The 22,835-nt window shown below is 45.3% G+C and overlaps 1 protein-coding gene across 3 annotated transcripts in view; it reads right to left on the bottom strand.

Moving 5' to 3' along the window:
* dym (dymeclin) overlaps window positions 1-22,835 on the bottom strand; it is a 198,700-nt gene that overhangs the window by 70,549 nt on the left and 105,316 nt on the right. Inside the window, exon 14 of one of the 3 annotated variants that reach the window (XM_031901402.1) lies at window positions 7,410-7,574. Coding sequence (XP_031757262.1) covers window positions 7,410-7,574 — 165 coding nt within the window. 3 annotated transcript variants of the gene reach the window in all.

Genomic DNA, 22,835 nt, shown 5'->3' on the forward strand with positions numbered 1-22,835 from the left:
GGACTTGGCAGGTAGAATCAGGAGCGAGTAACTATACTATCAGGCTGTATTAGGGGCTTGGCAGGTAGAATCAGGAGTGAGTAACTATACTATCAGACAGTATTAGGGGTGCTTGGCAGGTAGAATCGGGAGTGAGTAACTATACTATCAGACTGTATTAGGGGCTTGGCAGGTAGAATCAGGAGTAAATATACTATCAGACTGTATAAGGGACTTGGCAGGTAGAATCAGGAGCGAGTAACTATACTATCAGGCTGTATTAGGGGCTTGGCAGGTAGAATCAGGAGTGAGTAACTATACTATCAGACTGTATTAGGGGCTTGGCAGGTAGAATCAGGAGTGAGTAACTATACTATCAGACTGTATTAGGGGCTTGGCAGGTAGAATCAGGAGTGAGTAACTATACTATCAGACTGTATTAGGGGCTTGGCAGGTAGAATCAGGAGTAAATATACTATCAGACTGTATTAGGGACTTGGCAGGTAGAATCAGGAGCGAGTAACTATACTATCAGGCTGTATTAGGGGCTTGGCAGGTAGAATCAGGAGTGAGTAACTATACTATCAGACTGTATTAGGGGCTTGGCAGGTAGAATCAGGAGTAAATATACTATCAGACTGTATTAGGGGCTTGGCAGGTAGAATCAGGAGTGAGTAACTATACTATCAGACTGTATTAGGGGCTTGGCAGGTAGAATCAGGAGTGAGTAACTATACTATCAGACTGTATTAGGGGCTTGGCAGGTAGAATCAGGAGCGAGTAACTATACTATCAGACTCCTGGCACATATAATTTTTGGCTTGTTAGATGTTTAGGATGTAATAGAAATAATATTGTTTGTGCAGAAATAAAATGTACTTTTTTTGGCAGGGACTCCTGTAACCAAAAGCCATACTTTAATGAACCATCAAGAAACAGAACATTTGGAGATACAGGAGAGGAACATGACGTGGCCTCACAATCACAGCACATTAAGATGTGATGACAGGGGTGCCGTTACATGGCGGCTTGAAGGGATATAGGATTGCTTACTAATTCTGTTTGATGCTATCCTGCTATATACACTATTTATATTAAAGGTGATTTCCTGTAATATGGATAATTACATACGGCCTTCCAACACTAATGTACATTTCCTAGCAGTTCACGGGGCCTTGCGAGGAGAAGTATCGAGTTCCAGGAAATGTCGCCGGTGTGTCGGAGACGGTGCGGGGTCGCCCAAGTGCCCAATGCAGGAATGGAATTCATTCTGTGAGAGAGCGGCGAGGCTTGCAAATAAAAATATATTCAAATATAAAGGTTTTTTGGTCTTTATAACTTAACCCTAACAATAAATATGGATAAAAATGCTGAACTTACTGCAACTAGCCTATACCACTACTGATCCGGGCCTTCAAGGCTGTGACCCATCTTGGATCTTGTTAGGCCAGGTTTTGTGTGTCAGTGGCACTGCACATGCTCAGTGGTGAGAAGCTAAGCTTGGGAGTAGGGGCAAATCATCAAGCAGAAAGTGAGGTGCATCTGTCATAAAAGCTGATGCTACAGGGTTGATTATTATTATAGTTATTGTGATTATTATTATGATACAGAATGCACTGGTTTCTGAGCTGCCGTGTAAATCTGATTCTATGTATACAGTATATTGTGAGCGGGTCCCTAAGCCCTTGGGGCAAGGAGAGCTTTCATAGACTGAATGGGACCGTAGCTGTTGTGTTTAGGAATTGGCTAAAATTGGGCAGTCTTTACTCTCATATACGCGCTATACCAAGAGAAGCGCCTATGAGGCATACCTACAGCGGCACAAAACACTGTGTATATTCCAGAGGTAAATTAATAAAAATCTCACCCTTGCCATCCAACTCCAATAAAAATGCTGGTATGTAACCACCCCAAGCAAAGATATGCCTCTGGAACGTGCATCAGAAAGACTTATGGGAAATAATGTGCCTTTCATTCAGGGAACAGCGGAGCGGACCTATGGCCACCACTGTGCTCTGCACCCCCCTACTTGTGCTCCTTAGGGATCTGGCACTTCTGCCTGGGGGCATAGTAAGTGCTCCCCAGTGTGTGGCAAACACTATATACAGAATAGTGTGTATTGTATATAAGTGTGTGACTTGGGGTCGAGCTAGTTGGACCCCCCCTGTTCTAATACCTGCCAGCCCGGCTCTAAACGCCTGTATCTGAACTTTTCTTTGTATGCAGAGAGATCCAAGTGGCTACAAAGTAGGTGGCTCAGTGTGCTCCCCCCCCCCCGACTCTAACAATGTCCTGGGGGGCTTTGACTCATCTGTAATTGCCTGCCTGGGTGGATTTGCTCTCTGCACCTTCCAAGAAGCTCCATTATTTGTGCTGCCTTTTTGTGTCCCACTAACAAACACTTTGCAGGAGAAATTCAAATCATATTGTGCGCCTCGCTCTTCTGGGATTTCCTTCTGCTCCGTTCCAGCACTCTTGCCTTTTGGTTTTTCTTGGAAGAATTGAGCATTAAAAATCCTTTTCTCAAAAGATCCCTCTTCGTTTCATCCAGTTTCCTGTGAATTTTGAATCCCACCTACTGCCGATCCTTTGGGGGACATCTTCATGGGCTTCATATAATAAAGCCTTTCACACAAATTAAACATGAGTATAATTGCTCAGTTCAGACGATGAAGATGGTTTCACTTACATTTGCTGTGTGGTCTCTCCCTGCTGCATCCCCTGCTAAGCACCAATTCCACTATTTTCAGCTTGGACGCTTTCCATTGTTTCTGTCATGCGATTTTTCCCTTTCTTTTCCCAGTTTAACTGGCACCGCACAGATTAACCCCTTCCCTTGCAAGGATCTGCCGGAACGACAGAACCTGAGCTGGATGAGGAGACACTTTCAGAAGCAGAACGAAGGCCAAGTGACCAAAGGCCCTTGATTAATAGCAACCTATTAACGCTGGAAAACTTCAGCGCGACCAAACAAATGCAGGGAATGGAAAATGTGAAACTTTTGTTTATCTCAGAAAAGAGGTGACACAGTGAAACCCTACGAGTATAAACACAGGCAATAATATAAATATGGAACTACAAACATTCCTTCCCTGGGACAGAACCAGTGGGAGCAGGACATCTGACACCAGAATAAAGGTTTCTAAGGAAGCAAATGGGGGAAGAATGGGCAAGTTCTGCAATTCCCACTCCATAGAGGCAGAAGATGAGTGATTTAGAGGTTGGGTTACTTTCCTAGCAAGGCACAGCATATAAAAGTTTATTAAAATCATTAGTTGGGGGCTCTTGTCTCCTGCTGTGGATTTGCCTGCCCACAAAATAGGTTATGGTGAGAAGGGCCAAAAGGCGCCAAAAAGGCAAGAAAGGTCGTTTTAGCACATCCGGAACATACACGCCCCGTGCTGCCACAGAGGACAGACCTTAACCGTTATTTAGGGGGTAAGAGGTTTTGTAAAGACTGAGTATTGTTAGTAAGAGCCCCTATAAGTGCCCCACAAACACCCCACAGGAAGGTCCATACATAACTGCCCATCTGCTCACTGCCAAATCCAATAAATATTGCACCTACACTAACACTGCAACCTTTGTGTTCTTTCCAATGCTTGTCGCTGCCTTTACCAACGCAGATCCCTCCGTACTCTCTCCTAGACCTGTTTGCTCTGTCTGCTGCCACCCCGGCCACTTTATCAGCTCCCATGGATTTCGGTTGAAGCGCTCAGCCAATACTAAAATGAAACCATCTGAACAATGAATCTATGTACAACTACATCCATTCTGTACTTGGCACCCTTAAGGTGGCCATAGGCGGCCAACTCTGCTTTTTTGCTGACCTCATCAAACAGATCTGGCCATGTATGGCCGCCATTAGAGTGCCAAGTACAAAATGGATGTAGTTGTAAGTAGATCAAGTTCAAGATGGTTTCATTTTAGTATTGGCTGTGTCCCAATTTGGCCACTCACATTCTGAGCAAATTCGGGCTGATCCAACCGTCAGCCCCAGGGCCATATATCAGATCATCCATTAGGGTCTACATAAACCCATCAGATGAGGACTGCATCAATGGGCTGATAATTGAAACCCGCCCGATCGGTATCAGGCTCATTTTTAGCCATAAATGATTTACACAGGCCTGTTGGTGGGCCCTATACACAGACATTTAAGCTTCTGACTGAATCTGAAGGGGTCAAACTGGCATCTAAAGTCTGCCCCAATATGGCTGCCTTCACTACCACAATTCTCAGACTACTCAGGTCCATAATACACAATGAATGCACAGGCTACTGTGGCTATCCTCATTACCTATATTACGCCCATAATATCCTTACCTGTGGGTACTGCCCTAACTTGGCCCTCCACCTTCTCTCATCACATCTGCAAATTTAAGAACTTGGCTGCGCTGTATCACTTCTTTACAGATCCCCCTTCCCTTCTCCTTGTCCTTTTAGAGTGCAAGTTCTAACAACCACCTTGTGTATTGCTTACTATTTGAACGCAGAACTATATACACTGTCCTTTTAAATATGGCGGCTCATTATATACTTATACTCCCAACAGGCATACAAATGAATGCAGGCAAAGAAGGTTAGCTTTGTGCATTAGTGAGAGAGATCCCATGCACAGCACAGCTCATACACAAACATAGGTGCTAAATTGTCCTGTAGCAACCAATCAGGGCTTTGCTTTCATTTTCCAACACGCAGAAGACTCTTAAAAACTAATAACTGATTGGTTGCTATTGGCAACTGCACTTAAAAAGGAAAGGGAACCAATTCCTAGCTAGAACTTGAAGCAGCAGCAGCACATAATTATCTGCTATCCTTAGATGTAATTATCGCTATTAATTATACAGAGGGTTATCAGGCAGGGTAAGTCCCAGCTTGCACAGTCCATTGGGTGCAATTCATTCATCCTGCATTAGTGCTTAACCATTAAGTACACAATCATTATCTGACTATTTGAAACCAAAACACCAAAAGCTCAAATGATACCACTGAAAGGAATCCATAAGCGACTGATTTTTAATTAGAGCACAGGGGATAGGAAAGCTGATTAAGCCATATATACAGATCATTCTGTGTAACGGGTTAGATTGTTGGTGCTCTCCCTTCCTTTTCTGCCAATAGAGATGAGAGATAGAAATAATATCTGGGTAAATGCTTAAAGGGAAGGGTTAGCTTTCAGATAACTCTTGTTATGTTATAGAATGTCCTATTCCTAACAAGGTTGCAATTCATCTTCACTATTTATTCTTTATAGTTTTTGAATTATTTGCCTTATTTGTCTACATCTTTCCCGCTTTCACATGGGGGTCACTGATCCCAAAAAACCTTCTCTTTGAGGCTACAGTTATTTCATATTCATATTCCAGTCTCCCATTCACATCACTGGTGGTTGCTAAGGTAAACAAGACCCTAGCAACCATAGAGATTCTAAAATTCCAAATTGGAGAGCTGCTAAACTAAAAGCGAAATAACTGAAAAACTACAAAACGTAAAAATGAAGACCAACTGCAAATTGTCTGAGAATATCAATAAAATAACAAAGTTAATTTCAAGGTGAACAACCCCTTTAATGACTTTGTCATGGGTGTAACCCAGAAAATCCTATTGGCAGTGCGAATTTCATGGATTATAGGCATACACTCAGCTGAATCCCAGCAATTCTGCCAGATTGTTCAACAAAATGGAATCCAAACCGAGAATATCATGTGACTTATATATAATTATATAAAATGATCAAATAGATTCCATTCAATATTTGGTTGGAGTTGTTGTGAAGGATACAGTATAAACCAAACTGAAATATAATGGATTCAGTGCGTCCATAATGGGGTTTAGCCATGGCATTTGGTTAATCCTGCATTATTATAACAGACACATTTCATGATATACCTGTACAATATAGGCTAATAAATGGCTCTTAGTGCATCATATAACTATTGGAACCTTCTGTATTATAAGTCATATTGCAAACCTCAGTTTAATTTGAAAGGATACTAGAAGTCTACAGTAAATAACCTGAACTTCTAATATTCAAATAATTTACAGAAGGGGATTTCTGCTGTTTTTAACTTGGAAGAATAAATGTGAATGTGTTTAGAGAATATGGATTTGGACTGAATTAGTCATTTTATATGGTCACAGAACCCCTCAGTGACTGCTAATATCCTTATCATTTACAGTAGGGGGTACATTATACCTTATAATACATGAGTGATACTCAGAGTTCCCTGTATAACTCAGCCTGCAGCCTTGTGCCTTTATATGGGCACAGAACCCCTCAGTGACTGCTAATATCCTTATCATTTACAGTAGGGGGTACATTATCCCTTATAATACATGAGTGATACTCAGAGTTCCCTGTATAACTCAGCCTGCAGCCTTGTGCCTTTATATGGGGGGCACAGAACCCCTCAGTGACTGCTAATATCCTTATCATTTACAGTAGGGGGTACATTATCCCTTATAATACATGAGTGATACTCAGAGTTCCCTGTATAACTCAGCCTGCAGCCTTGTGCCTTTATATGGGCACAGAGCCCCTCAGTGACTGCTAATATCCTTATCATTTACAGTAGGGGGTACATTATCCCTTATAATACATGAGTGATACTCAGAGTTCCCTGTATAACTCAGCCTGCAGCCTTGTGCCTTTATATGGGCACAGAACCCCTCAGTGACTTCTAATATCCTTATCATTTACAGTAGGGGGTACATTATCCCTTATAATACATGAGTGATACTCAGAGTTCCCTGTATAACTCAGCCTGCAGCCTTGTGCCTTTATATGGGCACAGAACCCCTCAGTGACTGCTAATATCCTTATCATTTACAGTAGGGGGTACATTATCCCTTATAATACATGAGTGATACTCAGAGTTCCCTGTATAACTCAGCCTGCAGCCTTGTGCCTTTATATGGGCACAGAACCCCTCAGAGACTGCTAATATCCTTATCATTTACAGTAGGGGGTACAGTATCCCTTATAATACATGAGTGATACTCGGAGTTCCCTGTATAACTCAGCCTGCAGCCTTGTGCCTTTATATCAGAGGTTTTTTAGACTTTTTTGGTTCAAGTTCCCTTTTGAATCCAATATTTGGTCAGTGCTCAGTTAATCAGTCATTGTTCCAAGAAAACCCAGGACAGCAAACTAGTGTTCACCTCAGATTTCACCCTAACTGCCCCTCTGCCTGGCGTTACTGGTGTATCCAATAGAGCAAACAGACACTGTCCTTACTGGCCTTTAGTCTAGCCCCCCCCCCCCAAGCCTTCTCTAACAGGCAGTGAGTGGGTTAATGACTCCCTATACAGTAATGTCAGTGTCCCAGAGTGGCGGCTGTGCCAAGCACGGTGCCTAAGAGACATCCCCCTTAGGCCATATCATGCAGCATGCAGACAAGACGTAAGTGCAAGCAGAGGTTAATAACCTGGAGGCATAGGATCTGAGAATATGGGAGCAAGTGAGAGACAAGAGTTCCTCCCCATTGTCACTGAGAGCCGAGAAGCAATGCTGCAGCGTGGCGCAGTGCGAGTGAGGGAAATAGAGTTTGTCCAGGACATATAAATATCTCCGCAAGTGGCGGCAGGCATAACTGAAAGACAAGGGGAAGGAAAGAGGGGGAGAGAGACAGGGAAAAAAAGGGAAATTTGCCTTTGAGAAATCTGATCATATCATTTTCAGCAATGAATGAGGTTCTTGTGCCTCAAACCTTTAGACGCAATAGGCTCGGCCAAACCCTACATTATAAGCAATAGTTTGTTATAGAGAAACCCACTCTTCACTTGGCAGTTACCATGCAACGCCGTGTAATCACAGTGAGTTCCGCACAGCAGCCCCCCACAAAGGGACACAAAGGGGCACAATGGTGTGTTGGGTCATTTAGGGGAATGCAAACTACTGTACCACGTGAGCATCCCCATTGGAAATTTCCAAAGATGACTGACCAGGTCTGGCTTACTCCTACACTTGGCCTTACCCCTTTATTAACAGATTTCAGAACCCATTCTAGGGAAAGATGACAGTTGGCACATAGGCTGCCATTAGATATGGGAATACACAAGCAAAATTGGAGACTTCAGTTGCCATCTCTTTTGGCTTTGAACTCATCAGCCTTCTTAGCTTCTAGCTGCCGATATCAGTCCCTTAGGCCAACTCGGCAGCTTATTGGCCCATGTAGGAGAACTAACGATATTAATCGGGCAGGTTTAAAAAATTTAGTCGGATTGGGGACCAAATCGGCTCGTTGATTCAGTCCCCGAACTGACTGTGCCTATACCCGTCATTGTAATTCGATCATTTGGCCCCAGGGCCAAACAACCAAATTAGCCTGGAATAGCCTGATATTGCCCACCCGTAGGTGGGGATATGGGGAGAAAATCCGCTTACTTGGCGACCTCGCCAAACAAGCAGATCTTAACGTGTATGGCCGCCTTTACTCATTAGATCAATGCCCCAACCAACTGCCCATTCTATAATATAGTAAGAGATATCTTAAAGGTGAACTGCCCCTTTAATAACGTGACCGTAACTCACAGGATAATGTTCCTTTACAGCAAGAAAAGGTGGGGGAAACTTTTTTTTTTTGTCTTCAGCTTAAAATGGAATGTTTTTTTGTTTTTAGTTTTGGTGGTGGGCTGGCTCCAGATAAAGAAAGGAATTTGGGCAGGATGGAACAGGGCTGGCTAATTGTACAAGCACTATGGTACTCGGCACTGCATTATCCCCCCAGGTGAGAACGTGCTGTTTTAAAGGGAAAGAATCTCACACAATAGCTAACTGGCTTCTAATTATAGCCCCTCGCGAGGCACAGCCCTTGCCTCTATTAAAACGAGCAGTGAGTAAGGGCCCTGCTTGCAACATTCATCATGGGAATGACTCAGGCCTTCTCTGATAGCCATTTGTTCCGAGTGTGGGAAAATATGAATCATATGAAGCCACTTATTGCAGATAGAATGACATTGTTTCTCACAGATAAAGCCCGTGGTGATATAGGCCAGAATATCAGCCATCCCACAGGTCCCAGCAGGCCGCCTGCATCGTATCACCGCTTGTGCCGCTGTTATACGCCGCGCGAGGAGACACTGTGGCACCAACGCTCCGCTTTATCACTTCAGATTAGGGGCCCTTTTCTCTTACTCTTTGAAACAACATGAAGAAATGATTATTGGCTCAATGGAAAGGAAAACTCCATATGTGCCCTCATAACGTAGCCAGATAGTGTTTGAACAACTGCTCAGAACAGGCTTCAGAGGGAATAAAATTGTCTGGAATGTCCTCTCCAGACAAGGGAGCATGGCTCCACAATGCGGTTTCACAGTATATTGTGTGTGTGCTGGTCCCAGGGCAAATAGAATGCCGCACAACAATAACTTTCATGGGGAAATAAAGGTGACGATGCTGAGCTGAAACATCGAGATTTTGTTGCGCAGTTTTGCCCTTGTGTCTGTAAATGAAGTAGAAGTGAACCCATGTGTGCCTCAGGTTTCTGCAAAGGGCTTGTTTGGAGGAAAATAGTGTTGGTGGCATCAGAAAATGGTGAAAGAGTAAAGGTGGCCATACGCAAGCAGATTTATGCTGCCGGGTTGGGTCCTACAGACCTGTTTGGCAGCTGATCTGTCTGTGTATGGGGCCCATCCCGACTGATATCTGTCTGCAAATGGCCACATATCAATCAGGCAGGCTTGATTTTCCCATCAGAACAAGGAATGCATCAGCTCATTGATGTGGTCCTAGCTCCGATGGCATCATTGTAATGTGATCTTTGGGCCCTAGGGCCAAATGACTGGATTAAAACAACAATAACAATATTATACCAATATTGCCAACCCAGAGGAAGTTATTAAGGGCACCCAATTCCTATTCCCTTTCAGCTTAGCATCAATGGGCTCCTCTTCATAGTGAAAATGTGCTTGCTGAACTATAAGTGTGTCTCAACCCTTTCTCCTTGTAGAGTGTAAGCTCTTTTGGGCAGGGCTCTCTTCCCCTCTTGTATCGGTTATTGATTGCTTTATATGTTACTCCTTGTAGATTGTAAGCTCTTTTGGGCAGGGCTCTCTTCCCCTCCTGTATCGGTTACTGATTGCTTTATATGTTACTCCTTGTAGATTGTAAGCTCTTTTGGGCAGGGCTCTCTTCACCTCTTGTATCGGTTACTGATTGCTTTATATGTTACTCTGTATGTCCAATGTATGTAACCCACATATTGTACAGCGCTGCGGAATATGTTGGCGCTTTATAAATAAATGTTAATGTAATGTAATATAAGGTAGAGGGGGCACGAGATAATTTGGCACATACAACCTCTTATTATTGCTTGTTCAGCTTGGTTTGGACCTGTAACTGGTCATTGTTTTGATTAGTGAGCTTAACCCGACATCGGCACAATGAGACACGCTGTTCAGCCGTGATGGCCTAAGCGCTTTTTGCATGGCGGATTTGGCAGGGAGGAGGGCTGAAGCTCAAGAGAGAGGATGAGTGTGGTTTGGACGACTCCCACATAAAACAACAGTTCATGAAATGACTCACATTTCTCATGAAAGGCAAGAGGAACCTGGTAACCTCGGAAGCCCTAACTGATCCGAAATCTCATTCTCACAGGTCACATCCCCTAATTAATTCAATATAAACAAGTCGTACTCAGTGGAGGACAAGCCAAGCCTTCGCTTATGTTTCTTCAATGTTTGGTTCCTCTTAGAAGTGGAAAGAGTGAGGAAGAAAAGGCACTTTACAGATAACAACTTAGAAAGGAAAGAAAGAAATTAATAAGCTACAAAGAAATCAGGGCCACCAGAATAAAGACTTGGTATTTTCAAGAAACCCTAGCAGGGGAGACTCAAGAGGTGGAACATAAAAAGTATTTTATTTCCATTATTTCTCTGTTTTTCTCTAATACGGCACAATTAAGTTATGAAAACAGGAAGGAAGCAATATATATATATATATATATATATATATATATATATATATATATATATATATACCTGCCTGCAGTATTAGCCTTTTTGGAGGACTTTGGGGGTTTTTCTTGGTTTCCCAAGCCTGTGGTTGGGTCGCTTGAGCATTCTATTGTGAAAGGAGAGAGGAGAGGATGTTTTTGACCTACTGAAATGTTTTTGTGCCTATGAGCTACCCAAGAACGCCATGGCATGGCTGCCCTGATATAGTTATCCAATATTTACCTCTTTTTAATACTTTTTGACTACAATTTAAAGCAACCAACCAAGTGCTATTTACTATAACTATGGCACATAGGGTGAGTTTCAGTAGGGGTGTCAGTAGGGGTTTCGAAGGGTATCAGAGGCCATTTAAACACCATGTTTTTAGCAAGAAAATGCCAAAGATTGGCCTGTGTGCCATTTAGTTTCTGTAGGGACAACCTCTTTGTCCTGTGGGATCCTGGCTCTCATACTGAGAGTGAATCTATAACTCCAGCCATAAAGTAAGACAGGACTGCTGTTAGCCAGAAAGAAACATTCACATGGATTGAAGACATGGATTCCTGAATTTTACACAATATTATACATTGTTTTCAGCCCCAGTAAGATTCTATTCTGTGTAATACCTCTTTACCACCAAGATCCAAGCGCTACGTGGGATTCTGGGGGTTACAGTTGGATGTTCCTGGCGCATATACTACATTACCCTTACACAATAGAATATGCCCTTTGATCATTTATACATTCCCCCCCACCAGTCCTATCATGGTAGCCCAGGGAAATGCCCTCTCTGCCCTTTATAGAATGGACTCCCTGCAGTGGCAATAACCATAATACTCATTGCCATTTTTCTCCATTGTGTGCAAATGTTATATTAGACAAACAAACAATGTTTTTAGAATTGTTTGGAAATAAGTGTATAAACTTTGCACTTAGCCAGACCACAGGAATCCCCACACTGAAAACAGTTTATAGCTTGCACGTTGCAAACATGGCCACCAACAATGCGGCACAGCATAGCAGCTTCTGGCCCGGAGGAACCGCGTTCCTACTATATAGGTCGTGTTTAACAGGTGCCGGGATAACCCCCCCTAAAACCAGATATTTGTTATTATAATAAAATTATTCAGATTTTAGCCCGGTACGGGCGCCTTCTCCCAGGCTGAGGCGGTCGGTGCCACCCTAGTGGCAGTTAAGGGGTGGCAGTTTCTGGCAGAGATATAACTCTTGTGTGAAAAGAAGAAAGGAATATGAAATAATTAAGACCACTTGCAAATAGGCTTGATTAACACATGTCCACCAAATGCTGTATGGGTGGTAACTCATGTTACATGGTGGATGTGCTGACAGGGCGCAGAGAGGGGACACAGTATGTGTATTGGCACGGGGCGGGCAGGGGGGGGGGGGTAATGTCGCACAGAGCCCTTGGCTGTCTCATTACATGGGGACTGGAAATGACAGATAAAAGAATGTGGAGCAGAGTGCTGGTTAGATTGTGAGATAATGAAAGCGAAGGGGAAGTAAATGACTAAAAGGCCTAGAGAAGAGAAAAAAACAACAGACAGCGAGCGGGTCGGGCGGCACAGCCCGCAGACACCATGTGACACCGCTGGGAAATGCTTTACAAATGTGTCTCACCACTGAATAACCTCCTGTTACAGATCTGCAGACAAGTGGGCAGAATGGCTGCCGCTGCTCTCCCTCACCCCCCCTGGTACCATACATTCCAGCACTGCATCCCTGCACCCCCACTTAACCAGCACAGTACTGGGGGGGGACTTTGGTAAACTGCAACTCTCATTATCCCCCAACAGCTGAAAGAGTTGAACAGCAATGGCAGCTGGAGGGCTGCTGGTCACAATTCAACTTATATTAACAAAAGGCAGGCCTTGTTCTTAAGGTGACACTGACACGAAAACTCTTCAAAATAAAAAATGTACATGAAAAGTTACTTAAGGGCTCTGGCACACGGGGAGATTAGTCGCCCGCGACAAAACTCCCTGTTCCGCCGCGTGTGCCATCCCGCCGGCGACATGTAAGTCGCCGGTGGGATGGCAGGGGGAAGGCAACTTGGAGAGATTAGTCGCCCGCGAACAGGGAGTTTTGTCGCGGGCGACTAATCTCCCCGTGTGCCAGAGCCCTAAAGGTCATGTTGGTCATTATTGGCTGATTAGGGCTGCTGTGGTAAGTAACTGTAGGGTGAAGACACATGGAGCTACTTGTAGTGGCTTCTGAAATAGACAATGCCGATCATTTACTGATAACTGTCTCTATGTGTGTTTTAGCAGAGGCAATTCTCAGTATTGTCTATGGCAGGGGATTTTCTAGCATTTAGTAGCCATGGCAAGTAGCTGCTACTAAGTAGCTCTGTGTGTCTTCACCCTTTAGACAGCCACACACGGTACACTTTCTATTTTTCATTTTCTCTACTAACACTAAGGGCTCTGGTGCACGGGGAGATTAGTCGCCCGCGGCAAAACTCCCTGCTCGCGGGCGACTAATCTCCCCGAGTTGCCTTCCCCCTGCCATCCCACCGGCGAACATGTAAGTCGCCGGCGGGATGGCAGACGCGGCGGCGCGATTTCGCGCAAATCGCCGAAAAAGACTCGCGAGGCTTTTTCGGCGATTTCCCGAAATCGCCCCGCCCTCGCCGGTGGGATGGCAGGGGGAAGGCAACTCGGGGAGATTAGTCGCCCGCGAGCAGGGAGTTTTGCCGCGGGCGACTAATCTCCCTGTGTACCAGAGCCCTAAAAGTTAAACACGGGCTGATAGTAGCTGCTGATATGGGTCCCTTAGACTGATTCGGCAGCTAATCGGCCCATGTATGGGCACTACCGACGGGCCTGCCCGACTGATATCTGGCCTGAAATTGGCCAGATCTAGATTGGGCAGGTTAGAAAATCTAGTCGGATCGGGGACCGTATTGGCTCGTTGATGCGGTCCCTGGACCGACTTTGCCTATACCCCAGGGCCAAACGATCGAATTATCCTGGATTCTCCCGATATCGCCCACCCGTAGGTGGGGGATATCGGGAGAAGATTCGCTCGCTTGGTGACATCGCCAAACGAGTGGATCTTATGGTGTATGGGGACCTTAAGAGCCAAATCAGAAGATACGCTGATTATTCTACCTCCATCTGCCGATGATCGGGCACCTTCAGAGGCGGCCAATGTAAATGTCCATCCTGTCTGATTGGCGAGACGACCGATATGCAAGGCTTATGCCAATATCTGTTGCCTTGTCTCCCACCATACGTGGACTGAATATCGCACGAAAGCTCGTTTTGCAGGATACTATCGGCGTGTATATGGCCATCTTTACTTGGAGTTTCTAAACCTCAGTCTTCTCAGTCTGTCAGTTATAGCTTCTAATGCTAACGGCCTACTGCTGCACAAATATGGCGCCCCCTCATAGGGGAACATGGGTAGGGTTGCACCTAGCCAGATGGAACAGCAGCGGGCCCTCCAGTTATAAATTCACCAAACAAATGTGACTTTGAGAATAGGGGGGGCAGTACAAGTTCTGCAATGGTGACCTGATACCAAAAAATCGGGAGACCTCAGTTTTAGAGTTACACTCTGCCCCCCTTTATTATTAACATTTATTTATAAAGCACCAACATATTCCGCAGCGCTGTACAATAAGTTGTCTGATGACCTGCCCGAAGGCATGGGCTTTTACATGTACAGCCACGGGCACGGCACATAAAGTCCCCCCCAGCCACCCCCCCCCCGGAGAGGATTAATTACATATTGCCCAGTATACAGCGACATTGCCAGTTCCAGGCCTCCTGTTACCTGCCCCTTGGCTCCTGGAACCGTATCACAGCTTCCATCGTCTGCCCCCAGGATTAGTGATTTAGTGGCCTTATTTCCGTGTGTGCATCAGAGCATTCCTTGTTAATGTAACAACAAATTATTCACATCACTAGACCTTCACAAACATGACTGACACCAGACAGTCTGGACACATAGCCAGTCACAAGGTCCATATTCCAAATAGGGATTATTAGTAAGCCTTGAATGACGCCACCCACATAAACATGAATACACTGAATACAATGTTCTTGGCAATCTGGCATTTATGGAGGGCTGAGGGGTTCTCTCTCAAATGTGACATCCTTATCTGTTCCCCACACAGCACCTTTGTATTTAGCAGAGAGAGCCTTCAGCCCAGGCTTGCAATATGGCAGCACTACAAGCAGGTCTGGCCTGGGATTCAAAATAGGCCCTGGCATGTCAAGTACAAAGATGCCCAAACAGCCCCCCCCAGCCCAATAAATAGTGACTGTCTGTGGCACCTTACAGCCCCCTGGCATTCCCAGTACCCAGAGGCACAAACAGCCCCCCAGCCCAATAAATAGTGACTGTCTGTGGCAACTTACAGCCCCCCTGGCATTCCCAGTACCCAGAGGCACAAACAGCCCCCCGAGCCCAATAAATAGTGACTGTCTGTGGCACCTTACAGCCCCCCTGGCATTCCCAGTACCCAGAGGCACAAACAGCCCCCCCAGCCCAATAAATAGTGACTGTCTGTGGCACCTTACAGCCCCCCTGGCATTCCCAGTACCCAGAGGCACAAACAGCCCCCCCGAGCCCAATAAATAGTGACTGTCTGTTGCACCTTACAGCCCCCCTGGCATTCCCAGTACCCAGAGGCACAAACAGCCCCCCCCCCCAGCCCAATAAATAGTGACTGTCTGTTGCACCTTACAGCCCCCCTGGCATTCCCAGTACCCAGAGGCACAAACAGCCCCCCCCAGCCCAATAAATAGTGACTGTCTGTGGCACCTTACAGCCCCCCTGGCATTCCCAGTACCCAGAGGCACAAACAGCCCCCCCCCAGCCCAATAAATAGTGACTGTCTGTGGCACCTTACAGCCCCCCTGGCATTCCCAGTACCCAGAGGCACAAACAGCCCCCCCAGCCCAATAAATAGTGACTGTCTGTGGCACCTTACAGCCCCCCTGGCATTCCCAGTACCCAGAGGCACAAACAGCCCCCCCGAGCCCAATAAATAGTGACTGTCTGTTGCACCTTACAGCCCCCCTGGCATTCCCAGTACCCAGAGGCACAAACAGCCCCCCCCCCCCAGCCCAATAAATAGTGACTGTCTGTTGCACCTTACAGCCCCCCTGGCATTCCCAGTACCCAGAGGCACAAACAGCCCCCCCCCCCCAGCCCAATTAATAGTGACTGTCTGTGGCACCTTACAGCCCCCCTGGCATTCCCAGTACCCAGAGGCACAAACAGCCCCCCCAGCCCAATAAATAGTGACTGTCTGTGGCACCTTACAGCCCCCCTGGCATTCCCAGTACCCAGAGGCACAAACAGCCCCCCCCCAGCCCAATAAATAGTGACTGTCTGTGGCACCTTACAGAAGAGTATGCCAGTCCAGGTATAGTAAACAAAGAGTAGTAACCCAATGTGACTAATCAGTTTGGAACTTTCTTACTACATTTGTCAGATGAAAGCTTATTGCCGATTGGCTGGCTGTGATGTATTCCTGGGCCAGGGGCAGCTATGTTCAAGCCATTACATACAAGTGAAAGTATGCCAGTATGGCATTTATCCCCCATAACTGCTTCCATGCACCTTTATATCAATGTAGGGATACAAGAACTCTATTCCATGAAAACACTGCTAGAGATGTCTCGTTACCCCCTCTCTCCCAGTCACTAAGGGTCTCTTCTAATAGCCATAGTAGCCCACTAACCCTGTTTGGCATTTTTATACACTAGCAAGGCAAACAATATAGCCGCACCTACTATTATGTATAAATACAGTAGTTGGGATCAAGTACAGGTACTGTTTTATTATTACAGAGAAAAGGGAATCATTTAACCATTAAATAAACCCAATAGGACTGTTCTGCCCCCAATAAGGGGTAATTATATCTTAGTTGGGATCAAGTACAGGTACTGTTTTATTATTACAGAGAAAAGGGAATCATTTAACCATTAAATAAACCCAATAGGACTGTTCTGCCCCCAATAAGGGGTAATTATATCTTAGTTGGGATCAAGTACAGGTACTGTTTTATTATTACAGAGAAAAGGGAATCATTTAACCATTAAATAAACCCAATAGGGCTGTTCTGCCCCAATAAGGGGTAATTATATCTTAGTTGGGATCAAGTACAGGTACTGTTTTATTATTACAGAGAAAAGGGAATCATTTAACCATTAAATAAACCCAATAGGGCTGTTCTGCCCCAATAAGGGGTAATTATTTCTTAGTTGGGATCAAGTACAGGTATTGTTTTATTATGACAGAGATGATTTTAGAGAATTATTTGATTACAATGGAGTATATGGGAGATGGCCTTTCCGTAATTTGGAACTTTCTGGATAATGGGTTTCCGGATAAGGGGTCCGATACCTGTATAGAGAATATATACAGATAAGTGGGGGGGATTATTTAACAAGGGCCACAAAATTGTGCCTTTAGTAGTGTTCATTCAATTATGTGCACCCAGGGGTTAAACTATGACACGAGGTAAATAGTGCAGTGAGGCATACGCCCGGCCCTGTCCTTACTGCTTGCCGTTGGTGCCTTTGCGCCATACACCCGCCGGTGCTCCCTAACTTGCCTCTCTAAAATACGCACCAATACGCACCAATACACACCAATACGCACCAATACGCACCAATACGCACCTATACACACCAATACGCACCTATACACACCAATACGCACCTATACACACCAATACCAATACACCATGCAACTTACAGCTCTGCACAAACAAGAGCACAAGCAGTCCCTTTGCCCAAGTGCAGATTCTTACAGGAGAGATGTAAATAAGCTCTGGTATATATGAATACCAGGGCAAATAATAATAATCCCAAAGTGCATCTCCCTAATGGCACATTAGAAGCATTACGTGTAACAAAAGGGGCCGTGGCACCCTGGCTCTGTGCCTGCTGGGCTGATCGGGCACAGTGACTGTAGCGCAGCAGACAGCGCCACCTTACAAGAGACTGAGCAGATCAGATTATAAGATTTCTCAGGGCATAACTGGGTCACCGGGCCCAGACTGGCAATCTGTGGATTCTGGCAAATGCCATAGACAGTCACTAGTCTAGTGGTGATTGTCTATCTGCCGTCCCCAGCTGTCAGACTACCCCCCCTCATACAAATGAAATGAGCTGAGCCGCTTGCCCAAAGCACCAACACAGAACTCCTAAACAAAGTGCATAATCCCGGAGGCCAATGGCGAGACGCTGAAGAAGGGGATTAATATAAATCCAGACTACAGTGTCATAAAGACACAAAGGGTTAGGGTAAGGGTTAGAGCAGTTTGTCACAGACAAGGTTAACTTGACCTTTATTTTGAGCCCAAGTATTAGAGGAATGTAAAAACCACAAGGTCAGTAATTGTCTGGTTTATGAGTCAGGTGGATGTTGCGAGTTGCAGTTTTACAGCCAAAGGGCCACAAACTGAAGTAGAAAAAAATATCTAAAAAGGAATACATAGTATAATAGATCTAGAAAATGATATTAAAGGTTCTAAAACCCCTAGGTCCACTCACCCCCAAGCAAGAACATATCAGACTGCCCTGTTGCAGTATGGTTACTCCTACACATGTCTGGTCACATGACCTGACCATCAGCCCATGTTATACGCACAGAGGAAGCTATAGATTCTACCAGGTATTCAGCTCAAAGAGAAGGTCGTACCAAAATGGAAGAATGGTTCTGTGAGCCCTAGTATTAGCAGCCAATCAGATGTAAGCTCTCATTCTTCAAACTCTACTAGATTAGTAAAAGCTAACTGCTGACTGGTTGCTGGGGGTTAACAGACCAAGGCAAGCCTCTGCTGGGTTACTGATCAGGAAAACGTTTGCCCCAAATGTATTTCTGCATTGTAGCACTAGGTTAGTGCCTGTGTGTGTGCAGTTCAGCAATGCTGGAAGGTTATCCAACCCTTCCCTAATAATCACATCCCACAAACACAATGGCCGCATTGTACTATACAGACAAATGGGAGAGGCTGCCGTTCTAAACTCCCCAGCTGGGATCTCCATTTATTTCTAATAAAGATCCCAGGTTGGATTTCAGTGATCCATCAAGATAATGAGATATACACAAACATTATTTCTAATGGGGGCATTGCTGAATTCTCCATTAACGAGAGGCTGATGAAGCCTGGCAGCTCATTCTTAAAACAAAAAGTAAACATAGAGATATACAGAAATGGAACGCCCAGTGCGCACAATATGGTCACTCCTCTTACTTTACTGAATAAGGGGAGACATATGCCAGCTCTCACCTATGTGTACAAAGCAGGGATATCCTGGGAATACAGCCAGGGGGACACAGCCAGGGGGACACAGCCAGGGGGACACAGCCAGGGGGACACAGCCAGGGGCACACAGTCAGGGGCACACAGTCAGGGGCACACAGTCAGGGGCACACAGTCAGGGGCACACAGCGAGGGGCACACAGTCAGGGGCACACAGTCAGGGGCACACAGTCAGGGGCACACAGTCAGGGGCACACAGTCAGGGGCACACAGCCAGGGGGACACAGCCAGGGGCACACAGTCAGGGGCACACAGCGAGGGGCACACAGTCAGGGGCACACAGCGAGGGGCACACAGTCAGGGGCACACAGTCAGGGGCACACAGTCAGGGGCATACAGCGAGGGGCACACAGTAAGGGGCACACAGCCAGGGGCACACAGTCAGGGGCACAAAGTCAGGGGCACACAGTGAGGGGCACACAGCGAGGGGTACTGTACAAGTGCCAGTATCCAGGGCAGGGAATAGCGCCATGCTAGGAAGGGGCCAATAGTCACAAAGCCATTTCTCATGGGGCTTTTTCTCTTTAATAAAACAAACTCTTATCCTGTCCCCATTATCTGCATTTCCTAGAAAACATGCCAAGTATGCAGACAGCCCACATCCACAGATAACATGCAGTATCGCTTCATTCATTAGCCAGTCAGACAGCTGTCTCATGGGAAATTATCTGCCGAGAGCCGGCACCGGCGTCACAACCTTAACCCATTCTGCCCATGACATGCTTGGCACATAAGCCGCACTAATGGCATCTCTCTGAGCATTTCATACAATTGGAAGAGAAGCCCTGGCATGTAATTTGTGAAATGGCTGGAATTAGTCAAACATGTATCTAAAACGAATTCTCCAACATCCATGTAATACATGTTATACCCATGTTACACTACCTTAGCACCAACAGGGTTCCCTGTATAACTCAGCCTGCAGACTTGTGCCTTTATATGGGCACAGAACCCCTCAGTGACTGCTAATATCCTTATCATTTACAGTAGGGGGTACATTATCCCTTATAATACATGAGTGATACTCAGAGTTCCCTGTATAACTCAGCCTGCAGACTTGTGCCTTTATATGGGCACAGAACCCCTCAGTGACTGCTAATATCCTTATCATTTACAGTAGGGGGTACATTATCCCTTATAATACATGAGTGATACTCAGAGTTCCCTGTATAACTCAGCCTGCAGACTTGTGCCTTTATATGGGCACAGAACCCCTCAGTGACTGCTAATATCCTTATCATTTACAGTAGGGGGTACATTATCCCTTATAATACATGAGTGATACTCAGAGTTCCCTGTATAACTCAGCCTGCAGACTTGTGCCTTTATATGGGCACAGAACCCCTCAGTGACTGCTAATATCCTTATCATTTACAGTAGGGGGTACATTATCCCTTATAATACATGAGTGATACTCAGAGTTCCCTGTATAACTCAGCCTGCAGACTTGTGCCTTTATATGGGCACAGAACCCCTCAGTGACTGCTAATATCCTTATCATTTACAGTAGGGGGTACATTATCCCTTATAATACATGAGTGATACTCAGAGTTCCCTGTATAACTCAGCCTGCAGCCTTGTGCCTTTATATGGGCACAGAACCCCTCAGTGACTGCTAATATCCTTATCATTTACAGTAGGGGGGTATAATATTCTTTATAATACATGAGTGATACTCAGAGTTCCCTGCAGCCTTGTGCCTTTGACTTCTAATATATTAAGTTAAACCTTTATTAAACCTTGATTTTATATTGGCACATATTTAGAAGGCATTTTTCTCGGTCGGGCAGGTCTGTTGGAGGTGCCCAAACACGGGCAGATAAGTTGCCAAATTGAAAGCTAAAATCTGCCCGTGTGTAGACACCTTCATCCTCCCATAGGCTGGAGAACATGTGTAAACAGTATGGGGCCCATGATTCCTGATGGTGGCCCTACCGTCCTACTGATGGATTGTGTCCTTCCCGTTAAACCAGTGGACCCTTTAGTTGGGTGAGCTTTGACCATAATGGTGCAGCCATTTCGCCAGTGTTGCTCTCTGCCCATATTAGAAGTATTTTTGGGAGAGGTTTAGCCAGTTGAATTGGGGTTTAACAGATATGTGGGTGCAAACGCTGGGGAGCCGGTGACTGTGCTATTACTGCCAGAGACAGGGGGCACATAGGTTGACTCTGTAGGGGGTTCTGCTGTAGTTTAATTGGGTTTATATTCTGTATAATAACAATCTAGCATGGTGGCACAGTGATTGGCACTGCTGGTTGGGTAACCCTGCTGCAATAGTGCCAGACACAGCCCCACCGCATCATGGAGAAGAGACAAGTTGTACAGACAATGCAGCAGGCACCGTCACGGCTAAGTGAAAGCAGGTTACATAAATATATTCCTCGTCTACAAGAACCCACTCACGGGGACACTCCCAAGCACTGTATGGAAAATATATGCCATCAAACTACCCAAGGGAAAGGATGTGGGTTGTGCAGACGCAGAATGAGAAAATAATAATGAAGCCAGAGTGGGACGTATGATGAACCAACTGGAAATCTCACACCAGAGCTTCCCCTTGTTCTATTTTATCCGCACTAAATCAGTTTGGTTGGGTTTTCTCTTATGATTTCCTTTTGCCAGTAAAATTGTACAACTGCCATGGTTAGGTTTTCTTTTGCTTGAAGAGCTCAACAATGAAAGGGATACTATCCAACAGATTCTCTTAAAAAAAGTACTGTTATTTCATTTTTATTATGCCAGATTAGCTGCCATAAATTACATTTAAAATCCTGTATTTTGATTTCATTCCTAGCTAAACTTTCCAAACAAAATCACTTTGCAAATCATGCAGGGTTGAGAAAAAATGTATTTTTAGATAAGGTCTGTGACCACTGTGACAGGATGCCACAGGTTAGTAAGATAGCTAGAATCTCAGCCATAAAGCAGGGCAGGACTGCTGCTTACAATGGGGGGGATCAGATAGGATCTGTGCCACTGTGACAGAATGCTCTGTTATACAGATAGCTAGAATCTCAGCCATAAAGCAGGGCAGGACTGCTGCTTACAATGGGGGGATCCGATAGGATCTGTGCCACTGTGACAGAATGCTCTGTTATACAGATAGCTAGAATCTCAGCCATAAAGCAGGGCAGGACTGCTGCTTACAATGGGGGGGATCAGATAGGATCTGTGCCACTGTGACAGAATGCTCTGTTATACAGATAGCTAGAATCTCAGCCATAAAGCAGGGCAGGACTGCTGCTTACAATGGGGGGGATCAGATAGGATCTGTGCCACTGTGACAGAATGCTCTGTTATACAGATAGCTAGAATCTCAGCCATAAAGCAGGGCAGGACTGCTGCTTACAATGGGGGGGATCAGATAGGATCTGTGCCACTGTGACAGAATGCTCTGTTATACAGATAGCTAGAATCTCAGCCATAAAGCAGGGCAGGACTGCTGCTTACAATGGGGGGGATCAGATAGGATCTGTGTCACTGTGACAGAATGCTCTGTTATACAGATAGCTAGAATCTCAGCCATAAAGCAGGACAGGACTGCTGCTTACAAAGGGGGGATCAGACAGTATCTGGGGCACTGTGACAGAATGTATTGTGTACAGACACA

Source organism: Xenopus tropicalis, chromosome 1 (genome assembly GCF_000004195.4).
Source record: "Xenopus tropicalis strain Nigerian chromosome 1, UCB_Xtro_10.0, whole genome shotgun sequence".
Classification (NCBI taxonomy): domain Eukaryota; kingdom Metazoa; phylum Chordata; class Amphibia; order Anura; family Pipidae; genus Xenopus; species Xenopus tropicalis.